The 26,319-nt window shown below is 54.7% G+C and overlaps 1 protein-coding gene across 1 annotated transcript in view; it reads left to right on the top strand.

Moving 5' to 3' along the window:
* The first annotated feature begins 11,503 nt into the window (after nt 1-11,503).
* The window catches only part of ASB18 (ankyrin repeat and SOCS box containing 18), a 46,922-nt gene continuing 32,106 nt past the window's right edge, over nt 11,504-26,319 (top strand). The window contains exon 1 of the mRNA XM_036253368.1: nt 11,504-11,728. Within this exon, the coding sequence (XP_036109261.1) occupies nt 11,504-11,728 (225 nt within the window). The remainder of the gene's footprint in view (nt 11,729-26,319) is intronic.

The raw sequence follows: 26,319 nt of genomic DNA, 5'->3' as shown, positions 1-26,319 counted from the left end.
GACAGACTCTCAGACAACACTGCTGCAGCTGGTCCCCAAAACGTTCCCAGAGACACGGCGCCTCGGGCTCCCGCTAGACCTACTGAGTCGGAATCTGCGGCCCACCTCGCCCCCAGGGGACCTGTTCTAGGGCGGCGTCAGGGCGCCTGCTCGCGGCCTCCCCCTTCGTTGCTGAGCAGCACCCCACAGCAGGGAGGTGCCCCAGTCTGTCCCCCACTCTCCTGTTGAAGGACACTCGGGTGTTTTCAGTTTGAGGTTGTTCCCAGTGAAGCTAGGAGTGAATATTCATGTACAATATTCATGTAAACCCACAGTTTCATTTCTTGGGATAATGCCCAGAGTAAACGCCCTGGGCCCACAGGCATCGCATGTGTACTGTTGCCAGGAATCGTGCCCTTGCCGGCCGGTGTGGCTCCGTGGTGGAGCGTCGACCCTGCACCAAGAGGTCGCCGGTTCGATTCCCGGTCAGGACACATGCCCAGGCTGTGGGCCCATCCCCAGTGGGGGGCGTGCAGGAGGCGGCCAGTCCATGTTCTCTCATCGATGTTTCTGTCTCTCCCTCTCTCTTTCCCTCTCTCTGAAATGAAAAAAATTTTTTAGAAGGCAATCAAAGCCCCACCACGCAGCTCCCCACGAGTCACAGCTGGTCCGCGGCCGCTGGTGGGCCACTGCTGCCTGAGTCCCGGGGCCACGCAAACGGCGGGTGTCTCCAGGGGGGTGGTTCCAGGCCAGGACGTTTGTCAGAACTCGAGTGTGCACCTGCACTTGAAGGACTCTATCGTGTGCAAGTTACACCCCAGTAAGGCTGAGGTGTGTTTTTGTTTTCGTGTCCACCTGGGGGCAGCTCCCTCCTCGAGGAGGGTGACGGAGGCGCTGTCTCGGGTCACGTGTGCATCAGCGTGAAGAAGCCGCCCAGCACCGTCCTGAGTGGCTCTTCCCTTCGAGGTGAGCTCACTGGCTCGCTTCCAGGTAGGAGGGTGCTCCGCACACTCTGAGGACACGGGGTCCGGACTCCCCTCCGCCCGCGCAGGGCGCCCCATCAGCAGGCTGCCCGTCCGTCAGCCTCTTCGTCTCCCAGTCTCCCCTCCTGTCCCTCTTGTCCTCGTACCCAATCTTGACGACTTCTCTGTCAGGCTTGCTCCCTGGGTCACACCATCCCATCTAAAGGTCTCGGGTATCACCCACATGCTGAAGACTCCCAAAGTCCTAAACCTCGGACTACATTTGGTCCAGGGTAGAACCAGGGAGACACTTAGGAAGTTACTGCGGCCACTCAGAGACCAACGCAACGCCTTCCTTGGATCTGTAGTGAGCAACTCACACTCAGCAAGCCCCAAATCAAACTCCTGGCTCCCCCCAAACCTTTCTCCCCCAGTGTCCCCAGCTCCGTACATGAAAACGCCCCCCCACAGTCGCTCAGTCCGGAAACGCTGGGATCGTCCTCGACCCTCCTCACTCACACAGCTGCTCCGTGGCTCCTCTGTCTTCAAAATCCATGCAGATTGCAAACGCCTCTGGCCCACGCTACGGCGCTGATACAAGCCGTCCGCGCCCCTGAACTGTTGCAGGAACTCCGCGTCTCCCAGCTTCTGCCTGGTCCCTGCAGCCCACCCTGAGCTCAGCAACTCAGACGGGAGTCACCCCTCTGCTTCAGACCCTCCAATGCCTTCCCGTCTGCCCCAGCAGAGGAGAGCCAAGCTCCTAGGGATGACGGTGAGCCCCTCCACAACTTTGCCCCATCCACTCTGGCTCCCGACACCAGCCCAGTGGCAGCCGGGCTGTGCCCCGGGCACACCTGGCACGTGCTTTGCCCGGGGCCATTGCACCTGCTGCTGTTAGCAGAGGATGCTCCTCCCTCTCACAGCTGCGTGGCTCTCGCCTCCCCCTCTCTTGGGGTTTGCTCGCCTTGCCTTTGACCTCCTGCATTAAAACCATGCTCTAGATTTACAACTGGTTGTCCAGTTGCTGTCAACCGCATGACAAAGCCGGGGGAGCGGTTTACGTGGTGTGACCGTCTTCACTCCCCACCGTCGTGCAGTGTTGGGAACAGAGAAGACACCGAGCAGGTGGTTACATGTGATAACTCTCTATTTTGCCCACACTTGGGTGGTCCCAAACTCTGGGGTGATGGACTCCCACTCAGGGAGCATTATCTTCAGTCATGGGTGCTCCAGGTCCCTGCAACTCCAGGTCATCCGGCAAGATGCCAGGGGAGTGAGTCCCCTGTGCCTCCCAGGCACACGGCCCGAACCCCAACAATGTTGTTGTGAGGCTGCAGAACAGGGAGGCAATGGCCGCTGACCTCCCTGGCCCACCAGTCTGAGGGGAGCAAGGTCTGCGGAACCACGACTTCTCAGACAGGTGCTGCTCTTCCGTGCTCGTATGAAACCGGCGTCCCCTGGGTCCCTCCCAACTCTCCCTGGTGGGGTCTGAACCACCTCGCGGGTGCCCTGCCCTCCTTGACGCCCTCGTCTGGGGACCGGAGCTCCGGACACAGAAGCCAGGACGCCTTGCGCCCGCGTCCCTGGCGGCTGAAGACCAGCCACCTCCCAGAGGGCGCCCTCTCCAGGGAGGCGGAGAGCAGGCCGCGGGCGCACCCCACGCAGTTTGGAAGAGAAGCTGCCTGGGGAGGGGCTGCCAGCCTTCGGAGCCTTCAGTAGGTGCCACAGACCATCCGATGGTTCATTTGCGGCTCCTCCCCCCTCCCCTCACCACCAGCGGAGAGGGAGCTTCAAGTCGGAATACATTTGAATGGCAAAGTAATTTATGCTTAATTAGGGTGCTGGATTTAAAATTAGACGTTTAAATGCATAATCACATAGCCGTTTAACCCCATTGTTTGGCCATCATGAGCCACTCTGTGATGTCTGAGGCGCTGGGGCCTCCCCTCCTCGGCACCCCGCCCCCCGCCCTTCTGCAGCTTCTGCCGAATGAATCTTCACCAAACGCCACCCTGGGTGTTTCACGAGCCCCTGTGAAACTGGACAGTTGCTCATCAGCATCCAATTTCTGGCATTTAGGGCCTCGTGTCAACCGCTTTGCGCGGCATCATGCCCACGCCTGCCAATGCCACCGGCCCGGCCCACACACCTGGTGGTCCCTCCACCCGAGAGGGAACCTTCTTACTACCCAAATGCTGCCCACTCCTGAAAACTCAACTCGAAACCGCCCACCCGTGAATTCTCTGGTCACTTCAAGGAGTCACCTGGCCGCACCTCCACCACGTCTGGTCCCGGCTGATCCGGTTCTTGTGATGCCGCCGATCGGTCAGCCCCGGAATCGGAAGCCTTGACCTACCAGCCTTTGGAGCCTACGCGAGGTAGGGTCTCCCCAAACCGACCCTGCGGATGGAGAGTGACCGCCAGAGAGGCCGTGTCTCCTTAGCCCTTCGGGACAGATCCGAGACGCGTGGGCATGCGACCGGCCCACGGCAGGGAGCCTCCGCTGGTGGGCGCTTGAAGCTCGCAAGCTCTCGGGGCCGCCCACCCTCTGCCCTTGGCTCCTATCGGCTCCCTCAACCACGACAGGTGTTTCTCAGGACCGCAGGCTGACGCTCTAACCGCTGAGCCAAACCGGCCAGGGCCACGACAGGTGTTTCTAATGTTCGCTTCCGTGGGCAAGCTCTCCACCCCTCACCCCGCCCCTCTCAGCAACGAAAGACTCCAGGGAGGCCTCCCCCATCACTATAGACCCGGGGCCAACTTCCCTCTGTCCCGAGGGCACCTGTCCCTTCTCCTCCGCCAGCTCCTGGTAGGTTGCTGGTCCCCTCTGCTCCGCCATCCATGGCCCCTCACGGTCGCACTTGGACGTTTCTCTCTCTGAGGGCCGCCTCCTGGCACAGACACCTGCTCAGCTCTCCCACACACACTGCAGCCCATCCCCGTGGTGGCTCCTCTGTGTGTCCACTAGGCCCCAGGGGCCCGGACACCTGGGTAAGCATGACTTCCAGGTGGGATCAGCATTGGACCTGACGACGGAGCGAAGCAGACGACGCTCCCCAGCGTGGCGGCCTCACCCAACCTGCCGGCGGCCTAGAGCAGAAAGGCCGAGGGGGGATGTGTCCCCTCTGCCCAACGGGTGAGGCTGGGACAAGAGCCTTCCTTTCCTCCCAGACCGAAACTTACATCAGTGCCTCCGATTCCCAGGTCTTTGGGCCCAGACTGAAACCCGGGCCCTCCTGGGCCTCCGGCTGGTTGGCGGCCGATCTGGGGACTCCTAGTCCCCACAATCATGTGAGCCAATCATATAGTAAATCTAGGGAGATGACTCTACTGTCTGATGGCACCTGGCCAGGGCAGCCTCAAACTCCTGTCTTACAAAAGAGATGGTTTTGTCTGGCCGGTGTGGCTCAGTGGTTGAGCGTCGACCCTGCACCAAAAGGTCGCAGTTCAATTCCCGGTCAGGACACATGCCCAGGCTGTGGGCCAGATCCCCAGTGGGGGACATGCAGGAGGCAGCCAGTCTATGTTCTTTCTCATCGATGTTTCTCTCTCTCAAATCAATAAAGAAAAAAAATATTTTTTTAAAAAATAGATGGTTTTTACCTGTGGGTCTTTATGACCTGGCAGCCAGGGGCCTCTTCCTGGGCCTCTCTGGGCCTCTCTGGGCCTCTGCTGACCAACTCCCTTCCCACTGCCTCCGTCTTGAATGTATGGACTAATTCAGTCATTTTATAGTTGAGTCTGGCAGACCTGGAAACCATTCTGTTCTTTTTCACATTTTTATAGAAACTGTACATCAACCAGATCTGTTATGGATTCTCTTGTGAAAGAGACATGCTCATTATAGAAACAGATCATGCAGATAAATGAACAGAATAAAATAAAACCCTTCCTTCCTCCATGCTATTTTTTAAAATAATGGATCACAACATGCAGTTTTGAAACCGGATTCCTCCTGCACAGTAAACCGTAAGCAAACTTCCAGCCCGCCATCCTCACAGACGTGTGCGGCCCGCAGAGCGCCGAGCCGACAGGGCCCTGCCGTCTCTCTCCGGGTGTCTCCAGTCCGCAGCGGTTCGGCCAGCGGCCCGGCGGACTAGAGCCCTGTGCAGAGCCGGCTCGCCAGGCTCCGAGGGACAGCTTCTCAGCCTCTTCTCCGGTCACACCGACTCAGCACCCCGCTTCGGGTCGGGGTCGGGTCGTACCTTCCAGGGAAGCGCCCCCCTTTTCTACGCCCCTCAAGTTCTCTAAACTATTCTCACGTGTGTTCTTTCCAAAAAAACAAAAAACCCCTTTCCACAGTGTTGACTACGAAGACAAACAGGAACGATTGTCGCGCGCCCCCCCAGAGCAGAGGTGCGGGCGTGTGAAGGGCGTGGCCTGGCGGGGAACCGGGCCGCGGGCTGGCCGTTCTGCGAGCCCAGGAACCCACGCGGGCAGGACCCTGGGACCGATGCCTGCGTGCCTCCCCCCCCCGACACGTTTTTCTCCACTTCGGGTGCTTGTGGGATTGGGTTGCCATTTTGCAACTGCTGGGTATGTAAGTTCAGATTCTCACTCTAATAAATTACGATGTAGGGAACACAAAACACAGCTTCTCCTGCATGGCTACAAAAGTAATCTTCTCGTCGTCGAAAACTGAGGAACTAGATTTTTTAAAAGACTCATTTAGTGATAACTGCTGTTAACATGTGGAATTTATTCTTTCTCTAATTACAGTTACATACATACTTCATCAAAAATCAGATCAGGCCCGGCTGGTGTGGCTCAGTGGCTGAGCCTCGACGCTGCACCAAGAGGTCACCGGTTTGATTCCCGGTCAGGACACATGCCCAGGTTGTGGACCCGATTCCCAATGGGGGGCATGTAGGAGGCAGCCAGTCAGTGTTCTCCCTCATCAATGTGTCTCTCTCCCTCTCTCTAAAATCAATTAAGAAAAAAAATTTTTTTGATCAAATCAGTCTCCACATTCTGCCTTCCAGAAACTTTACACCCACCAGGAATGTACGTAAAACATTCCTTCCCCTATAGTCACCTCAACACACAAACAGGCTGTTTGTTTGTATGTTTGTTTGTTAATCCTCACCCGAGGATTTTTTTTTTCATTGATTTTTTTTCGTTAGAGTGGGAGGGAAGGAGGGAGAGAGAGAAACATTGATGTGAGAGAGACACATCGATTGGTTGCCTCCTGCATGACTTCGACCAGGGCTGAGGACCGAACCTGCGGCTCTAATCACTGAGCCACCGGCCAGGGCAGCAGGTACTTTTTACAGCTTTGTCAATTCACTAACTAGTTTTCACTGGCTTTCCTCCGAGTGTCAGTGAAGTAACATTTTTTTGAGAGATCTATTGGCATTTTCACTTCTTTCTGTGTGAAATAGCTGTGAGTCCTTGGCCCCTTTTGCCCTTGGAGACCCGGAGTTGTGCTTATTGAATACAGAAAAGCTCTTTACATAGGAAGGTTTGATCCTCTGCAATGCTTCTCGCAAGTGCTCATACTATTTGTTTTTAGGGCTTTTTGTATTTAGAAGTTTAAAATTGCTTGATTGGGCAGATCAATTTTCTGGAATCTGTCTTTGTTTTAATACTGAGGAAGCCCCTTTTCACCATAAGGTAATAAACTATGTATCTCTATTCTCCTTTAGTCGTTATATGATTTCACGTTCGTTATTTACATTTTTTTAACCATTTGGGACTTCTTTTTGATGCATAATATGACTGATTTAACGTTTTATGTTCCCAGTAATCCCAACACCATTCATTGGCCATCCTTTCATTCCTGGTGAACTAAAGGCTGCTACTTTGTAACCTAACCTGCGTGTGTTCCTGCTTCGGAACTTTCTGTGCCTGTCTGTCCACCTTCCATCATCCCTTTTCCCACCATCACACGCTGAGAATTATCGTAGCTCTGTTATGTGTGTTTGCCATCAACAAGGCAGATTGTCTCTCAACATTCTTCTTTCATTGAATTTCCTAAACATTGATATAACTCTGTTTTTCCAGGATTCTCTTCTATATATCACCCCGTTTTCTAAATTTGCTGGTATATGGAAAAACCATCCATTTTGCTCATTTGGGAGGGCAGTGGACTAGCTCCCTGAACATTTTATAAGTTCTAACTAATGTCTTTCCATCGATTGACTTGGATTTCATACATGTATCATCTGCAGAGAGTGGTTGCTTATTTTGATTTTTTTTTAAAGCTCTTTATTGTTCTTATTCTTGCCCTGACTTCGTACTGGCTACAACTTCGCAAAATGTGTAGGATACCGTTAGAGGTCCCCTCGGCCGCCGGTCTCCTGCAAGAACTGGTGTGTGATGCCTGGCCTCCCCCACTCTCATCTCTTTCTCCGTGGGGGACCCTACTGGTATCTCTCGGACAGAGAACTTGCTCGCATGGCCCAGCCCCTCTGGATTCTCTTGGGTCCACCTGTCTGAGGAGAGGGTGGTCTTGGTCTCTGCTTCCTGGGAAGGGTCAGTCCTGGTGGGGGAAGCGAGGAAAGGGTGCCCAGGGCTGCCAGTGATGTGGGTGGCGCCTAGTTCAGGGACTGCCAGCAAACTCCTCTCGCTTCGGATCTGAAGACACATTCTTCAGTGGCCTTGTCGGGCACGAAGCTGACGTTCTGGGCCCCTCTGTCTGACGCCTCCTCTCGACTGATCCCAAACCGAAACAGAAGAAGTGACAAGAGTTGGCTCGTCTGCTTTGTCCCTGACCGCGGAGCAGCAGTGAATCTGAGGTCGCTTGCTACTTTCAGAAAGACAGTCTCCACCATGTAAGGGAGCGTCCTTTCGAGAGGAAGTTCTGACGCTGGCGTCCTCTGATGGCCATGGGCCTGCGCAGGTCACTGGGCTTCCACACCGGCCTGCCCTCACGGGGGCCGAGCCGTGCTGCGAAACCCTGTGCTTCTCAATAGGGAGCTGAGTCATGAGTTCTCCATCTAAACACATCTGAAAACGTAACTTGGCAGAAGTCACAGTCAACATGTCACTGACAATCCGTGAACTATGGTACCCTCCGATGATTACTTAAAATTACAGCAGAACAATGAGGCGCCCTCTGTCTGGCTCAGAGAAAGCCAGGACCTGTCTCCCATGATTGCTTAAATGTAGTCCGTACCTTTCAAGGACATTTGCAGAAGGAAAGAATGAAATATAAGATTTCCAAGAGGTTAAGGGGGAAATATTAGTGCTGAGTCCCTTCCCCCTCAAGGACGGAGGTAGGGTGGGCAGTGTGTCTGGGGGGCGACCCATGAGCTAATCAAAAAGACAAGATAAAGAAAAAGGGATTGGAAGATTTCACACTGAAATAAATAAAAAAATTCATGTTGCCTTAAATATAATTTGTGTTAGTTACATTTCAATTCCTAATTTATACATAGCAGGGTTGATAAAGAATTGCATTATAACAAAATTAGCCCGAATAATTAGCATAGCGTATGTGCCTCTGATTAAACACCCAGCAGATCACTTGGTAATTAAGATCAGCGAGCACCGTAGTTTGAGGCTTTGTCAGCTTATTATCTGTCTCACAAATGCTTCCTTTTCACCTCCCTTCTGATTTGGAGTCTGATAGCCATCTCTAGCCATCCTCGGGTTATTTCTTTGAATCACCTTGCCCAGATTCTGGTCATTTCCCTGTGGTCACCGGCTCCTTCTCTCGGTACTTAACACCAATGACCTGGTGCCAGATTTCTTTCTAATGGAAGGCACCTGATGCTGCAAAGCATTCATGCCTGGAAATTCAGGTTCAAACATTTCTTTCAGCACCCATCATTCTCTGGCCAAGGAAAGAACCAGGGGCCAACCAGACTCTCAGCAAGTTGGCCAAGTGCCCGGGCTGGAGATGGAGCCAGTGGTTCATGACCCCTTTCTGGGCACAGCCCACAGCCAGGGAGTCCAGGAATGCCTTCGTCAGAGGTTATTTTCAGTCCCGGTGACACGGAAGGCAGTCCCTCGAGTGGCCCTGGCTGCCTGCTCATTGATGACCTTCAACCGTGGTGCCATCACGTCGCCACTCGGGGACTCTGGGCCAGGCTGCTGTCCTTGCAGAGTCAGTGAGATTTTATCACGGAAATGGGAGTCCAATAACTAAGGCATGGACACTCCAGTGGGTTCACTCACATTCTTTTTAAAAATGTTTTTATTGATATTTTTAGAGAGGACGGGAGAGAGAGAAACATTGATGTGAGAGAGAGACATTGATCGGCTGCCTCCTGCACGCCCCCCACTGGGGATCCAGCCCACATCCCAGGCATGTGCCCTGACCAGGAATCAAACCAGGACCTCTCAGTCCATGGGACGATGCTCAACCCACTGAGCCACACCAGCCGGGCTGATTTACATTCTTTATCACAGGCTGAGCCATTTCTGCTGCCTCTCTTTACCCTGAGAGCAGGATATTTCCGTGATTTGAATGGCAGCATGAACATGATTCTGTATCAACCAGGGATACCTGTAGCTGCTGGTCACAGAACACTTGACCACTGCTCAAAGAATAAAGACAAGGAGCCAGGTGGTTGGCAGCCCAGAACTGGGACAAGGGTTCAGAAATGTCATGGAGGGCTCTCTCTCCCCCTCTTTCTATCCCACTGTCCTTAGTATACCAATCCTTCATCTCAAGCCTGTCACCTCATGGCTACAATAGGGCTGCCACAGCTCCACACATCATGTCAGTGTTCAAGGAAAAAAGAAAGAGGGAGAAAGGGAGGTGCCAGCCACTACGTCCCCTTCCCACATGCACCAGGGCAGACCACGCCCACACTCGCTGGCCAGAACTGGTTGCAACAGAGGCGGAGCATGAAGTAGCCAGCAAAGGAGACTAGGGTTGAGAGGACTAACTTAAATCAACATGATTCATCACCAGGACCCGGGGACATTGTCACTGCAAAGGAAGCCCAGGCTCTGTGAAGCGGGAGGAGGAAAGCAGATATTGGGTAGGAACCCAGAGCTAGCTCCTCAAATTCAGATGCCAAACATGTTGCAGAAAGTGTCAGAGTTTGGAACAGAACCTGCAACGTCGTTCATGGAGGCCAAGAGGAGGAGTGACTATGACAGAGAGAGAAGTTTATTTTAAGGAATCGGCTCACACCACTGTGGAGACTGGCAAGCCCAAACTCTGAGGGATAGGCCAGCAGGCTAGAGACGCCGGGAAAGTTGCAGTTCAAGTCCAAAGGCCCTCTTGCTCGGGAGACATCAGTCTGTGTCCAAGTAGCCCTTCAACTGATTGGGTGAGGCCCACCCACACTATGGAGGGTAATCTGCTTTACCCAAAGTCCAACTTAAACATTAAGTCCATCCAAAAAACACCTTTGCAGCCACATCCAGAATAACATTTGGCCAAATATCAGCACCATGGCCCACCCAGGTTGGCACATCCAATTAACCGTCCCACGGGGAGACGACAGAACATGAGAAAGGGAAGAGGTGGCGAGACAAGGGTGCAAGATGGCTTTCTCTACAAAAGCCAAATGGGGAACGGGGAATGTTGTGAGCATACAAACTGCAGCTAGCAGAGAAATGAGTCCTGGAGAAACGGTGACCACAGACAGCAGTACTGCTGAGAGACACGCCTTACCCCCTCCCACCACGGACAAGGAGTGATAAGCATGTGGGTGGCCCAGGCACCAGCTGGCACGACACGGCAGTCCTAGCGCGGCCTGTGAATGCATCAACATCGCACACCTTCAACCCATACGATGTTATATGGCAAATATATGGCAATTCACAGAGAATCCAAAACTGTATTAATTTCTTGAAAGCTATATGGTGCAGCCTGGGCCCCTCAGGTCACCACAACACGCCGGGAACTGTTGGGGCAGCTGGGCTCTGCCCGGGTTGACGTGGGGGACCCAGGAGCACCAGACACAGAGGTCGTGAGAATAACGCCCCCCCCCCCAAATGCACAGACATCAACCTGAGGGCGTTGCAGTCCCTCGGGGTGTGGAATCGGGTGCTTTAGACCACGCTCCCAGCCCGGAGGGGTACGGAGACAGCGCTGACACTTAGGTCATCTTTCTTGGTCACTTATACACTGATGTTGTCATCTTGACACCAGCCAGTCCGTCTCGGAGTTCGGACACCAAGGATTTCACTCCGTCCTCTCCCGTTCAGAACGTGCCCAGTATACAGGCAGGCGGACCCTCCTTTTAGATGACGCGAGGGAGCGTCCCGCGGGGCTCACGGGGTGTTCTTCCCACAGGTCAGAGGCTCCAGCCGGTCTCAGGAACCCTGTCAACTTCCAGGTGGAGTCTCGCTCTTGGTCACAGAAGACAGGGTTCAGCAGCCCCGAGAGAACTTTCTTTTCAAACAGCGTCCCTTCTTCCCCTCCCCTCCCCCCCGCGCCCACTGCCCACCTCTAGAATGTTCCTGCCCCGCCTTGGGCCGAGTAGTTCCGTCTCCTGGTGAAGGGGGCTGGGAAGGCTGTTGGCGGGTAGCCCTCCCCCCCAGCTGTAACCCAAGCCTGTTTCTTCTATTTATAGTATCCCCCAGCCACTATCGGCACAGCTGCTAACTTTGGACTCCGTGGAGAAGAAACGTTTAGTCCACACGCAGGCGACATTACAATGTCCAGCTCCGACTGCCGCCCCGACTACCCGCTCAGCTCCGACTTGGTGAAGAGACTGAAGTCTGCGCTGGACGCCAGGGATGAGGAGGCGGTGAGCACTGTGATCTGCACTCAGGTGCGGCACGTGGACACCGTGATCGAACTGGCCAACGACGACTGGATGAAAGACCCCGCAGTCCAGCTGCCCCCCGGGGTGCTCCTAGGTAACCAGGACCCCTCTCCTGTGTTTGAAACGAAACTGCCCATCCCGTGTGCATGTGAGGTGGGCCACTCCTGGAGCGGGCGGGCGGCGGAAACAGCAGGTGACGGTGCTGGGCTGTGTGGCTCTTCTGTCTACACGCACCCGTGCCGCGTGGGCTGTGGGTGTCCGTTGGGTCGCTCGGCAACCCTCAGAGCACCGGACTCGCAATCTAAAAGGGGAAGATGAACCCATGGCCCCGCGGTCCGCGCCTCCACGTGTTCGGAGCTGATCGGTTCGCATGTCAATGTCCCTGCCTGGAAGCAGTGGGAGGAATGATTTTGTGTTCTGCCCCGCTGAGTTCCTGTACCTGAGGTCGTTTCCACGTTCCCTCATGGCTGCCCTCATTTCAACCACCCACGGAGGTGATTCAGCACAACATGCTCAAACCAAACGCCTACAGGAGGCGAGTCTGTGCGCATTGTTGCCACTACCAATAACGCCGTCATCGGCGTCTTTATTAGCATCCATGGGGCTTCCTCCCTATTTGGGTTATATCCTGAGGATGAGTCCGGAGAACCGAGCCACAGGATGAGAAGGTTTCCGCACGGTGTTCTGGAAGGGTGTCTGTTCCCTCTGAGTGTGAGGGCCCGTGTCTCGGCACAGCCTGGGCATGGCCGCTGCTGAATGTTGGCGTTTAATCTCTGCTTCCATACGCGTGCCGCCGTTCTCCACGCCCACTCAGGGTGGAGTGCTGTGCACAGGGCTTTCCTCTGCTTTGCAGACCACTTCACCCGTGGCTGGTCTGCTCAGATCCGCGGGCGATAGCTCCCACTGCTTTTTTGTCGTTTTTGTGAGATTTCTTCACATAGCATCGATGTAAAATTGCTTTGTCATATTGGGTGAAAATATTTCCCCTGACCAAAGATTTACTTTTAATTATATTGGGCTATTTTCTAGCTGGTCAGATGTGCCCTTCGCAATAGTAGTCTTGACCCCAAAGTGATGTTCAGGGCTCCTCTCCACCCACCAGGCAGACTCCCTCTCAACACACACATGCACACGCTCACACATGCACACTCACAGGTACACACACTCACACATGCACACTCAGGTGCACACATGCACACTCACAGGTACACACTCACACGTGCACACTCAGGTGCACACATGCACACTCACAGGTACACACACACGTGCACACTCAGGTGCACACATGCACACTCGGCACACACTCACACATGCAGGAAGTGCACCAAAAGGGAACGTGCTTGGGACGTTGGTGTTAGTGACCGGAGCTTCCGTGTGACGGAGAGAGCGGAGATTAGAGCTTCCGGGGGCCACCGTGCCGTCCTCAGCAGTTTGGGTGCGCTCCCCGGGCTGCCTTGCACTGCGGATTTCGGCGAGCTGCTTTGGCTTTAGGGGGAAACCGTATCCTCCTCCTCCTTTCCCTTGGTTTTCCCACTGTCTGGGTGAGGCCCAGGAGCCGGAGCCCGAACAAAGAGCAACATGCCTTGTTTCTGACCTTAGCTCTGCCCACAGGGGCCCGAGGCCCCGCCAAGTCCTTGGAGACTGTCCCTGATTCCGGAACAAGAGCTGTTTGGATTCAGATGCGTGTGTGGGGTCTTTAGAAGGTTAGAAGAGCAGCCAGAACGTAGGGCAGTACCCTGAGATGCAGCCCAGATTGGGGATGGATGCTCGGCAGGAGGAACATGAAGACAAAGGAATGTGGTGGCCAGGTGAGGGACCAGAGCCGGGACACCCATCCGGGCCAGGAGAGGCAAGAACCAAGTGTCATGATGGCAAAAGCATTCTGGGACACGGGAAGGAAAAGTTTTCCGTCCCAAGGACAGCCTGGGGGATGGAATTCTGGGTATTGTGTAGAAGAAGGTCCTCAGTCAGGACGCCCCTACAGATGCTACTCACCTGTGCCCTTGCGAAGCGGCTTGCTCTGCAGCAGGTGGACTCGGGATGCCCCACAGGATGCTGGGAAGGGCCTGCCAGCCAGACAGGCAGATGCCCCAGTCCGTCCCCAGCTCTGGGCTGTGAGGAGCCTGCTGTGAGGGGCCTGAGGGGCTGTCCTGGGGCTGGGGTGGTCTCCCCCCCCAAGGTAGAACTGAGCCCTCAGGCTCCCCACAATCAGCTCCCGCACCTGGGCCACACTCCCCATCCCACTAGAACCACCCTCCCCCAGGGCTGCACCCAAATCCCCGGACAGGTGAGCACCTCCTCTGCTCACCTGGGCCACCCTGTCCTTCCAGACCCCGCCCACAGATCCCCTCCACTGAAGGTGGCTCCTGCCAACCGGCCTGCAGGCTGGCCTCCTCCCTGCAGGGGGCACAGTGCTCTCTGTCTCCATCAGTCACCGCAGCCCACGGCCTTGGGGGGCTGACGTTTATGCCCACCGAGTATTTCCAGCTCCAACACCACCTCCTCCAGGGCAAGATCCCTGCCTGACCCTTGCTGGGATCCAGCTCCCGGCAGGGCTCTTGGTCCTGAAAAGGAGCGCACTCTGGGTGCCCTGCCTGGCAGGGGCGGGCCGGGCTCTTTGCTGTCACCCAGCTGGGTGGGCACAGTCGGCCTTTCCCCAGACACTTCTGGGGTTGGTCTTTCTGCAAAGAAGTATCTACTTCTCTCTGCCAGAGCCACGTCTCCGCCGGTTTGCTGGGTGACACTGGTGACCGTTGCGTTATTTGTCCTTGCCTCTTCCCAGTGGCTGTCACCTGGGCAACCACCAAGAACAGGGAGAAGGAGAGGGACGGTGGGAGGGAGCGGTGGCCAGACCCTTCGTGCCCCAAGCACATCGACGGTACAATTTGGTGACCGGTGTAACCCAGCTGCCTAAGGAACCCGCTGCTAACGGCTGTATGCAGGGCGTGGCATCCGGATGGTGCTGCTGGTGCGCACACGGAGGAAGGTGCTGCTCGGATTGCGCGTGGAAGCGGACAGCCAGGGCCCTCGGTTGTGTTTGGGTAACAAGACTATAGCATCTGCAGGGAAGTTAGAGCACTGCTCGCTGGGTTTTATGATGAGACCTCACCCAGCAGCGTAGGTAGGAGGGGCGTGAGTTTGGCTGAACACGATGGCACGTGCGCGCACCGCAGACCCGGCCCATTGGCGGAATTCGACCTCAACCAGCGCCCGTGGGGCCTGACGCCCAGCAACCCGGGCTCTGGGGGCAGCCGGCGCTCCTTGCCCGCCGGCGGACAGGACTGCACCAGGGCCAACCCGCAGGCAGACGGCAGGGAAGCGAGCCCGCTGCGGCCTCGGAGGACGCGCGCGCCCCTGCGGAGGCGCTGGCCCCTGGTAACAGAGGCGGCTGGTCTTGCCTTGGTTCCGCCGCTACCTGTGTGGTCTTGAGCCTGTCGGGCCCTCTCTCTGAAACGTCCTTTCCTCGCTGAAAACAAACGGGCCGCCTCTCAGAGGTAACTAACCAGGGTTCCGGGACCCACGGCGGGTGTTAGTGGAGGAAATTAGCAGGCGAGCGTCCTAACAGGCCTGCGTGGACGGGCCGCCTTCGAGGGGAGGCCAACGGGGCGAGAAGGCGCTGCCGCGACGCTGGCGGGAGGCTGAGCCCCGGGGCACCAAAGCCACGGTGGCCCAGGCCAGCCCTGTCCCGATCGTCAGGGAGAATAAGTCCCAGAGCAGAGCGTGCGGGAACCGCAATGAACCCCGAGTGGGGGCAGAGAGGAATGACCGTGCACCCGCCTTTCCCAGGGCTATTCCCAGTGTCCCCCATGCCTGCACCTCACCCCATGGCTGCATTTCACAGCGGGGACATTGAGGCTCACATTTGTCCCCTGACTGGTCAATAGCCAGTCAGGAGCAGCACGTTCACCAGGTATGTTATTGGCTTGCAGTCAAGGCCTCTTGATGCCTCCCCACCTAGAGATGTGTTGCAGAAAGACCCATGAAAAAAATGTCCCCCCTGAGGCTGTGTGCAACCCTTGGCTTTACATTACACACACACACACATGCACACGCATGCACACGCATGCACATGCATCAATAACATGAGTCCTTGTGTGTGCATTCCACATATACACACATGCACATATGTGAATAACATGGGTCCCGTGTGTTACACACCCATACATTTGTGCGCGCTCATGCACATGCATGTCGAGAGCATGAGTCCCTGCATGTGCATTACACGTACACACGCACGCAGGCACACGCACATACACATCAATAACATCAGTCCCTGACGTCAAATAATCCAAATAAGAGCCTGAAGGGAAACGTGGGGGATGAGCGGGGTGCTCGCTGCAGAGCGCCAGCGGAAATGGGCAGCAGGTCACCGGTGGCGGGGGGGGGGGGGGTGGGGTGGGGGGAGGGAGGAGAGCGCTCAGCCATCCCCACCGCACACCCGCAGCAAAGCGTGTGGGGGCAGGGAGGCCCTGCTTGAAGCAAAATGAAATTAAACCTTTCCAAGTACTTATAAATCAGCACATAATGACAGTATCCCGCCACCAGCCAGAGCATTGCTCTTATTACTTTGATTCACAAGCCAGGAAAAGATCTGGAATTATGCACAAATTATTGTCCCATCTTCTTAATTAACGCTGATTGCAAAATTCTTGCTAAAGTCCTTGCTAACAGACTCAATTATGCGCTGCCTGAATTGATTCACCCAGATCAAGTGGAATTTATTAGAAATACACTTTCCTACAATAACATCAGATTATCTTTGAATGTAGTTAAATTATTTAGGAATAAAACGGTTCCAGGGGCAGCCTTTGCTTTGGATAGAGAAAAATACCTCCCGCCACCTAGAACGAAGATCCTGCTTCTCTTTCTACCAACCCCCTCGGCTCTTGCTCCCCCGAAGCGGCGGGATGGCTGTGACAAGCCAGCCGCCCGCCTCAGAGCTAATGGCCCAGCTTCAGAGCCTCGAGCAGGAAGAAGAGCCTGCAGCGCCGAGTCTGCGCCCCCACGTCGGAAGCCTGGCGGCTAGTGGAACCAGGGCCGTCGCAATTAGACTACATCAGGGTATTTTCAGAATCGAAATGGAGAAACAAGCTAATAAGGAAATAATGTATGCTGATGACAGGCTTCTATTAGCATCACCGCCGAGCACACTGGAGGGGCTGAGGGAACAAAAGGAAGTGAGTGGGGGCTCTCCACCTGTCCGGGAGGAGGGGGCTCCGGAACGGTGCGCCCTGCTTCGGATAAACACTCGGGAGGAGCGAGGTGGAGTTGGCAAACACACCCCCTGCAAGCCAGTTCTACCGCCCAACCCCACTCCCATCATCTTCTAATACCAAATTCAGCCACTGATATTGGACAGGGACCGGGTGTGTCCTATTCCCTGTACCCTAGCACACAGCAGTGCATCATAGTCACAGACCAAATAGCATATGGGGCGCAGTAAAAGCCTCCTGGGTTGGCCCTTCAAAGACGACCAGGTTCTTCACGGTCTGCGACCAAAAGGAGGGAGCACCAAGTGTGAACAAACATGGGGCACACAGGGGCGTGCCACCTTGCACGAGGAAGTGGACGTGACTGGAAGTGGGGTGTGCAAATCAGAGGAGAGAGAGGAAAAGCCAGGCAAGTGAGGCCACAAATTCTAGATACAGGCGTCCACACTTACTGAAAAGACAGTGAGGAGCTATTCAGCAATGAAATGAGATCGTCTCATTTGGAGAAAACAAAAACTTTCACATACGTAGGAAGGACAGTGGTGCAGAGATTGAGGCCCGAGGCACGTGAGCTGTCTTTGCTGATAGTCCCTGTGGCAATGCAGTGGTGCCACCTGCCCTGAACGGAGGGCTGGCCTCGTTCTAGTCAACGTTCTAATCTTAGCAGCCGACTGAAGATGTCAGAAGAAAGAGTCGGCGAATCTGAAAACAGGAAGTACACAATCTGAAGCACAGAAAGGAAGGTGATTGAAAATAAAATGAACAGGACTGGGGGCAACAGAGACCGTCTGGCCTACACAACTGGAGTTCAGGAAAGAAAACGGAGCAGGGAAAATGTTTAGAGAACTAATGGGCAAGCATCTCGCAAGCTGGATGAAAGATACAAATGCACAGATTCCAGAGGCTGAGCACCCTGGAAGCAGAAGAGACACGAGAGAAAGGACTGACGTACACGCCTGGGTACCCGGCGGCCTTACTTACTATCACTGAGAAGGAAGAGCAGACTTCAGATGGGGGGGGGGGGACAGGTGTGCAGAGAGGACACAAGGGCCATTTCCTGTATGGAGGTGCGCGGGACTCTCCTTCCCACAAGCCTGCAGTGGCCCCCAGTGTCTACAGAGAAGGCTGGCAAACTGTGGCCTGCGGGCCAGCTGCCTGTTTTTATAGATAAAGTTTTATTGGAACAGGGCCATGCTCATTCATTTGCATATCATCCATGGCTGCTTTCATGTGATAATGGCAGAGAGCTGTCGTACCCACAAAGGCCACGTGATCTACAGAACCTAAAATACTTACTATCTGGCCCTTCACAGAAAAAGTTTAGTGGCCATTGTCCAACAATTTTATTGAGGTATAAAATTGTATACCTCAATTATATGGCTGACTTATCCCTTCATCTCCCTCTCCCGCCTTCCCCTTCCCCACCCGAGGTTCGGGGGCTCTGGCAGATGACCTACTCCACAGTGGGAGGCCCACGTGGCGTGGACAAGTGTTTGCCGTGGAAACTGACAGCAAGGAGTCAGCCACACTGACAGTGATGTCACAGCTAACGACATACGTGTGTGATTACTGGACTGTATTCATATGCTATTTTTCCATTTTATTTTCCTTGTAATTAATTTTAGTTGTGTTTTGAAAAGAGTCTGTGATCATTTGGGAACCCAAAAAAATCCTTGGTTCTTTAGTTCAGATGGTTGAGAAACTCTGGTCCAAACCACCTCAGCGACACCATCAGTCTCATTACCGCCCCCTTCAGGCAGGCTGCCTCTCTGCTCTCCGGTCTTCACCTGCTCTGGCAGCACCTCACCATCCTTGCAGGTGGCCCGTGGGCCTCGAGGGTGCATGGCAAGGCTGAGTAGAGTTAGCCTTGCAGGCTAGTTTCTGGAGATACACACCTGTAAACACACCTGTGAAGTGTGAAGGACACCTGTGAACACACCTGTGAACTGTGAAGGACACCTGTGAACACACCTCTGAAGGACACCTGTGAACACACCTGTGAACTGTGAAGGGCACCTGTGAACACACCATGAAAGTGGTGAAAGGACACCTTGTGACACAATCTGTGAAGTGTGACAGGACACCTGGTGAACACACACACTGTGAAGTGTGAAGGGCACCTCTTGGAATGTGGAAAGGACACCTGTGAACACACCTGTGAAGTGTGAAAGACACCTGTGAACACACCTGTGAAGTGTGAAGGACACCTGTGAACACACCTGTGAAGTGTGAAAGACACCTGTGAACACACCTGTGAAGTGTGAAAGACACCTGTGAACACACCTCTGAAGGACACCTGTGAACACACCTGTGAACTGTGAAGGGCACCTGTGAACACACCTGTGAACTGTGAAGGACACCTGTGAACATACCTGTGATTGGCAGACAGGAAGTTGATCTGTGATACAGGCCCCCCAGTGCTTAAACCCGGCCTCCTCGCGAGCGGTGTTGGTGGGTGAGGCAGTCCTCCGTGGCTAAGACAGCCCTGAAGTTGTTGGCAGCTGGGGCGAGTCCTCTCCTTGTCCACCAAAGGGTCTAGGCCCTGCCACCCCCACAGTCTGCTCCCTCAGGCCTGCTGTCTGTAGCTTGTTTCCCGCCCAGACCACCCTCTGCCTGACCCCCCCCATCACCTGATGGCTGCCTGCTGTCCTGAACGCCCACCTTCCGGACTGCACCCTTGACCCACGCGACACAGCCTGGCCTCTTGCTCGGCCCAGAATAACAGGACACAGGTCAGGAGGAGGAAGCACACCCAGGGAGGGCAGATCCCTGTCCCTCTCCCTCTTTGCTCAGATGCCACCCTTGGGAAAGCCTGTCTTGTCCCTGCTTGTCACTCTCAGGCCCCCCCCTTCTCACGGTCACACCTGTACCTCTGGGAGCGGTGGTTTCGTTCCTCCTGCTGGTTGATGGTGGCCTTGTCTCTCCCCTCCCGGCGAAACACTCCTTCAAGGCAAGGATTTCCACCCAGGCTTCTACACACGACAAACGTCCTGTTCGTGCGGACTCAGTGGAGAACATGTCCACCTTGAGCAGACGTGTCCCCTTCCGCAAGCAGGCTACAAGAGCTCCGTCCACCACACTCTTCCAACACTTGAGGTTTTTAAAAATCTTTCACGTTGCCCGGCTGGTGTGGCTCAGTGGTTGAGCGTCGACCCTGCACCAAGAGGTGGCCAGTTCGATTCCCAGTCAGGGCACATGCCCGGGTTGTGGGCCCGATCCCCGGTGGGGGGCGTGCAGGAGGCGGCCAGTCGATGTTCTCTCTCACTGATATTTCTCTCTCTCCCTCTCTTTTCTTTCTCTCTAAAATCAAAAAAGAAAAAATATTTAAATAAAAGAAATCTTTCACCATTTCTTAGGCAAAGATGTCTGGTTATTTTAACTTGCATTCTAACTCAGAAAAATTGTACATTATATACATATGCAATAGTCATTTTTCTTTTTTTTAACTTTTATTTATTTATCTTTCCTTTATTGTTTTGTGTGTGTGTGTTTAGAGAGAGAGGAAGTGAGAGGGAGGGAGAGATAGAAACATCAGTGAGAGAGAACATCAATTGACCACCTCCTGCACGCCCCCCCTGGGGATTGGCCCACAGCCTGGGCATGTGCCCTGACCAGGAATCAAACCGGCGACCTCTTGGTGCAGAGTCAATTCTCAACCAGTGAGCCACACCGGCCGGACCATTTATAATTCTTATAATGTGTATTTCCTGGCTTTGGGTTGGAAGGTCAACGTTAGCACATTTTGCCAACAGAAAGATAAGTAGAATGATCTCAGAACCAACACGACACCGGTCTCCCTTTGCAGAGTGGCGAGACCCAGGAGGCCCCACCAGAAGCCCCCCCATCCTTCGCTACAGGATCGGTAAACGTGTCCTTTCTAGAAGAAGCATGCAGGGCGAGAGTACATAGCGATGAGACCAATCCAACTTCAAGAGAGTATTTCGCTCCCTGTGTGAGATTCATAAAAAACCATCAGTCTGAACATGCAATTTGTCTCAAGAGGCAGGCGCTGCGATTTTATCATGCAATTAAATCCGCATGATAGTCGCAAAGCGATCGTGGCCTTTAACAGGAAAAGCGTCAATGATGTTCTTTCCAGCACGTCCCCAGAGCCGGGAAATGTCCTCCCAGGGCTGGTGGCCGCGTGCCCGAGGCTCCGCTGCTGTTTCACGCGGGGTCACAGCGGACCTGCAGGCTCAGGGACCTTTGTTCCTGAGCCTCCGGTACCCCCTCCTGGGCCGCCCGTGAAAAGCAGCCCTTGACCTTCCGAGAAGATGGCATTCATAAAGGGAGGTGACTTTGCTGTTTTGCAGGAAGACAGTCGGGGGGCGATTTTTCTCCCGTATTGTCTTCCTGCACACGACGGGAATGAGATGTCTTCCTACTGTGAAAGCGGTGCCGACACTTTAGGTCGTTAATAGAGGTGCTTGATCCCCGGAAGGAAGTGTGTAATGCGGGTCCGAGGAGGTGTGCAGCCAACACTGAGATTCCGGGGCCCATGGGGGCGCCTCGTCGTGTTGAATATCAGGGTCCGTGCGGGTCGAACTCACAGCCTCACACACCTGCCGGCTTACTGTTTCCTCTTTTCTTTTCTTTTTTTTTACAGATAGAGCAGGAGGGAGAGAGAGGGAGGAAGAGAGAGAGAGAAACATCGATGTGAAAGGGACACATCGAGTGGCTGCCACCCCACGACCAACCAGGGCCGGGGACAAACTGCAACCGAGGTACATGCCCTTAGCGGGAACCGAACCCGGGTCTCTCTGGACCGCAGGCGGACGCTCTAACCGCTGAGCCAAACCGGCCAGGGCTGTTTCCTCTTTTCTAATTACAAAAGCTGGAGGAAGCAGGGACGAAGGGGGAGTGGCCACTAGAAATTGAATGGAGAGCCCAGGCCAGTTTGGCCCGGCAGTTAGAGCGTCGCCCCACACACCAGAGTGCACATGTGCATAGAAGTTCTGTGGTTTATCTCTCCCCACCCCCTTCCCTCTGAGATTAGTCAGTCTGTTCCCTACTTCCATGTCTCTGGATCTATTTTGCTCAATAGTTTATTTTGTTCATTATACTCCATAAGTAAGTGAGATCGTGTGATACTTGTCTTTCTCTGACTGGCTTATTTCACTCAGCATAATCCTCTCCATGTACCTACACGTTGCCTCAAAGGATAAGAGGTCTCTCTTTCTTACAGCTGCATAGTACTCCATTGTGTACATGTACCACAGCTTTTTTATCCATTCGCCTACTGATGGCCACTTGGGCTGTTTCCAGATCTTAGCTATTGTAAATAGTGCTGCTATGAACATAGGAGTACATATATTCTTTCTGATTGGTGTTTCAGGCTTCTTAGGGTATATTCCTACAAGTGGGATCACTGGGTCAAATGGCAGTTTAACTTTTAGCTTTTTGAGGTAACACCATGTTGTTTTCCATAGTGGCTGCCCCCCCAGTCTGCATTCCCACCAACAGTGTAGTAGAGTCCCCTTTTCTCCACACCCTCGCCAACCCTTGTTTGATGATTTGTTGATGGCGGCCGTTCTGACAGGTGTGAGGTGATACCTCATTGTTGTTTTAATTTGCATCTCTCTGATGATTAGTGATGTGGAGCATTTCTTCATATGTCTCTTGGCCACTTGTATGTCCTGTTTGGAGAGGTGTCTATTCAGCTCCTCTGCCCATTTTTTAATTGGGTTTTTTGTCTTCCTTTTGTTGCGTTGTATGAGCTCTCTATATATTTTGGATATTAACCCCTTATCTGATGTATCGTTGGCAAATATATCCCCTAAAGTATTAAGCTTACTGCCTGAGAGAAAATTATGTTCATCGGCATCCCTCTCTTTCAAGAAGGGCGCTGCATTTGTTCAGAGAATTTCCGTGACCAGCTCCCGGGCGTAGCAGCGACACTGGCAGGGTCTGAAGTGCAGGGACCACCCTGAAGGTTGAGGGCAGTTTCCATGGTGGTACCAGAGCGAGAGCAGAGATGGGGGAGGTGGACACGCTGCACAGACCACGGCAGACCCTGCCCATCTTCAGCAGGGTTGCCAGCTTGCTTGTTGCCAGTGTCCTGGCTGGAAAGCAAACCAACCAAGAAAAACTAAAGGCGCTCCCTGTGTGCCCCACGTGGGGGCAGAACACGAGCCATCCGCGCAGACACGGGTCAAGGGAAACGTGACCCCAGAGCCAGGGTCCCAGCCAGCACGGGGACTTAAACCGACCCAGGGACTCTTCAGGCCGCTTTGAACATTTTCAAACAAACTCAAATTATGTGCTGTATTGGTGGTCCCTAGATGTGGGCATGAACATCAACACATCCGTAGTTCAACTAACCTCTGAGCCTACAAACAAGAGGAACTCTCAAGCACCAGAAGCAGGGGAGCCCCCCTCAGCGAGAGGCAGCCCCAGTGGCTTGATTCACGAGGACAGGATCCCGCGTGCCTGGGTGTTCGTGTGGGTTCCAGGCGTTGACGGAGTGAGCCCATTGCCCTGGCCTGTTGAGACTGTGAGAATCTTGACGGTGTGAAGCCCTTCACCCGCCAATGTGACACCCACTCTTCATGTATTCACTCCGATCTTCTATCAGCATATTGCGTGGGGTCGGGCTGGGGTCAGATCCTGCACCTCCCTTCGGAGCGTGGTCCCCAGCCACGGCCGCACGTGAGAAGCACCAGGGAGTTCCCAAGGGCCCTGCCACGCAGGCTGCACCCTCCGACCCACCGCACCGGAATCGCGCGGGCTGGGACCGGGCTGATTCCTCTGCACAGCCAGGGTCTGAACCGCCACTCCACGGGTCCGTGGGTATTCTCGCTCCAGCGTGACTTTTTTAGTGAGAGCTTCCTAAAGGAAGAACCATACTTTTTCCGACCTTCTCCATGAGGTTTTCATGAACCCTTTTGTTACAGGTCGAAATAGCCATCCCTACGCCTACACCCCCCCGCACATCCACCAGATAACCACGTCACAAAGGAAACTCTTCTCGTCCGCCCTGACTTTTCCCAGTGACCCACAGACACCCATGTCCAGAGACTCACAGCCCATCCTTTTCCCCCTCCATTTGGGGCCCGGTCCTGGACTGATGTCCATGTGAACATTCAGCAGGACGTTCTTTCCCGTTTGAAAAGGAATCCTCTCGTCTTCCGGCCCTGCTCCTGTTGCATCACAATTTCCCAGAGATTCTGACAATTGCTCAGCAACTTCACAGACAAACTCGCTCTTGGAAGATGTCGAGGTTTCGTGCGCCCTGAAGCCGGCAGAGAGAGAACGTTTCCGTTGCACCGTGAAGGCCGTGCGTTGGCTTTGACCAAGCTCAGAAGGATGGAGACGGTGAGGAAAATGAGACGCACGTGCCTTGACCCAAGCACGGTGTGGGTGGGCGAGGCTGGTGTGCAGCGGACACAGGCCCAGACGAGAGCGCCGGTCAGGGAACGATGTCACCCCCCAGAACTAAAGAGCACTGTTCAGCTGGGGGGAAGGAAGACTGGAGGACTCCTGTGTTTCGGGGTCCTCTGGTCACTGCTTTTTTCCCGTGGGATCCTTGAAGACAGGATTGCTGTATTTTTTTTTTTTTTATCACCCAAGGATATTTTTCCATTTTTTGTACAGATAGAGTGGGAGGGAGAGAGGAAGGGAGAGAGAAAGAAACATCGACGTGAAAGGGACACATCGAGTGGCTGCCACCCGCACGACCAACCAGGGCCGGGGACAAACTGCAACCGAAGTACGTGCCCTTAGCGGGAACCGAACCCGGGTCTCTCCGGACCGTAGGCCGACGCTCTAACCGCTGAGCCAAACTGGCCAGGGCCAGAATTGTTGTATTTCTCATCTCAGAACCCTAACAACACACCTTAGAACATAACAGTCCATAAATGCGTATTGAACAAGCAGGGGAACGTGTGCATTGGCTCGGTTTTGTGGGGGTTGTTTTTGTTGTTATTTGGTTTTTAGGTTGTTTCATTTTGTTTCCTGAAGCGACGGTCAGACCTATGGCTACAGTTGTTCTTAAAGAAAAGGGCGCCCCCGCCGCGCCTCCCGGAGTGAGCCACGCGTCCTGCCGTGAGGCCGGCGCTAGGACCGCGAGCTCGTCCCAAAGCCGTCACGAAGCCCCACGTCTGTCTGGACTCTGCTCCCTGCCCACGGAAATCCAGCTTGGACAGGGAGCCGCTCCTGCCAGGGCTGGGGACGCTGAATCTAGCGCCGAACGCAGGGGCGGACGGCCCTGATCCGGCCTCGCCCCAGTGCCCCGCCCCTTGTAAAAATAACCCATGACAGCCCTGGCCAATTTGGCTCAGCGGTTAGTGTCGGCCTGTGGACCAACGGGTCACGGGTTCGATTCCGGTCAAGGGCACGTACCTCGGTTTCGGTTCGTCCCCGGCCCTGGTCGGAGTCGTGCGGGAGGCGGCCAGTCGATGTGTCCCTCTCACATCGATGTCTCTCTCTTCCTCCCTCCCACTCTGTCTGAAGATAAATGGGAACATATCCTGGGGTGAGGATTTAGAAAATAAGAAAGTAACCTTGACCAAATGGGTCGGCCCAGGAGGCTTCCCCAGTTGGAAGGGAGCAGACCAGCTGGGGGTCAGGCGGGGCTGTGTGCGGACCAGCCCTTCGCGACGTACGTGAGCAGGGCCTCGGGGGAATCCCAGGGCCAGAGACGGCGCTTAGAAACAAAGTGTCCCAAGAGGTGGTGTCGCACCGAAGGGAACAGAGTGGACACAGAATGTGTCCGTGAAGGGACTGGACGGGGCTGACCGCGGGGGCAGTGAGCAGGGACGTGGCCCCCACGGCGCTTCCGCCCGGCGCTCCCGCACACCCCTGCCTCGTGCGTGGGAGAGGCCACACGCTCCTGCAAACGTGGTCTGCAGGCGCCTTCCACTCTTCCCGAAGCATCCGCGGTTTCAGGCTCACAGTGGGCGCTTGGAAAACCCCCCGCGGTTCCCACTGATGACACGGATTCTGTGTTCGCTGCTGCTGGTGGAGGCGGGGGGGGGGGGAACCTTAAAAGATGTGAAATGAGGGCTCCAGGAGCCGTCACGGATCACGCACGAGGGAAGGCCTTCAGCAAGCTGGTGAGGCTCCTTCACGGCGGGGGGGGCAGGGGGGTGCAGGGAAGCCCACAGACCTCAGGTAGAACCCCACCCCCAACATCGGAGTCCCCACCCTCGGCTGCCAAGAGTCCAGGTTACCCCGCGTCCTTCCCCAAAGGAAGAGGTAGCAGAGGACCACGAAGGAGAGGAAGAACCTGAGCAAGTTCAGTGTCACTGAGCACATCTCGAAGAGACGGATCTATCGGTCTGTCCAGCATGCACGTGGGGCTTGTTGTATGTGAATCAGGCAGGGTACTTGGACCCCACAGAGACGAGGAAGCAGAAGCTCGCGGTCAAGGTCATGGCCAAGTGGAGACGCAGACACGTAACCAGCAGGAAGCAGCCATGTTCCGGGCTCCACGGACAGGGCCGTCCAGACACCACGGAGGTGAAGGGAGGCTGAGCCGGAGAATGAGTGGCCGGG

The sequence above is a fragment of the Molossus molossus genome, unplaced genomic scaffold, assembly GCF_014108415.1.
Source record: "Molossus molossus isolate mMolMol1 unplaced genomic scaffold, mMolMol1.p scaffold_m16_p_11, whole genome shotgun sequence".
Lineage (NCBI taxonomy): Eukaryota > Metazoa > Chordata > Mammalia > Chiroptera > Molossidae > Molossus > Molossus molossus.
This window is presented reverse-complemented; position numbering and strand designations above follow the sequence as displayed.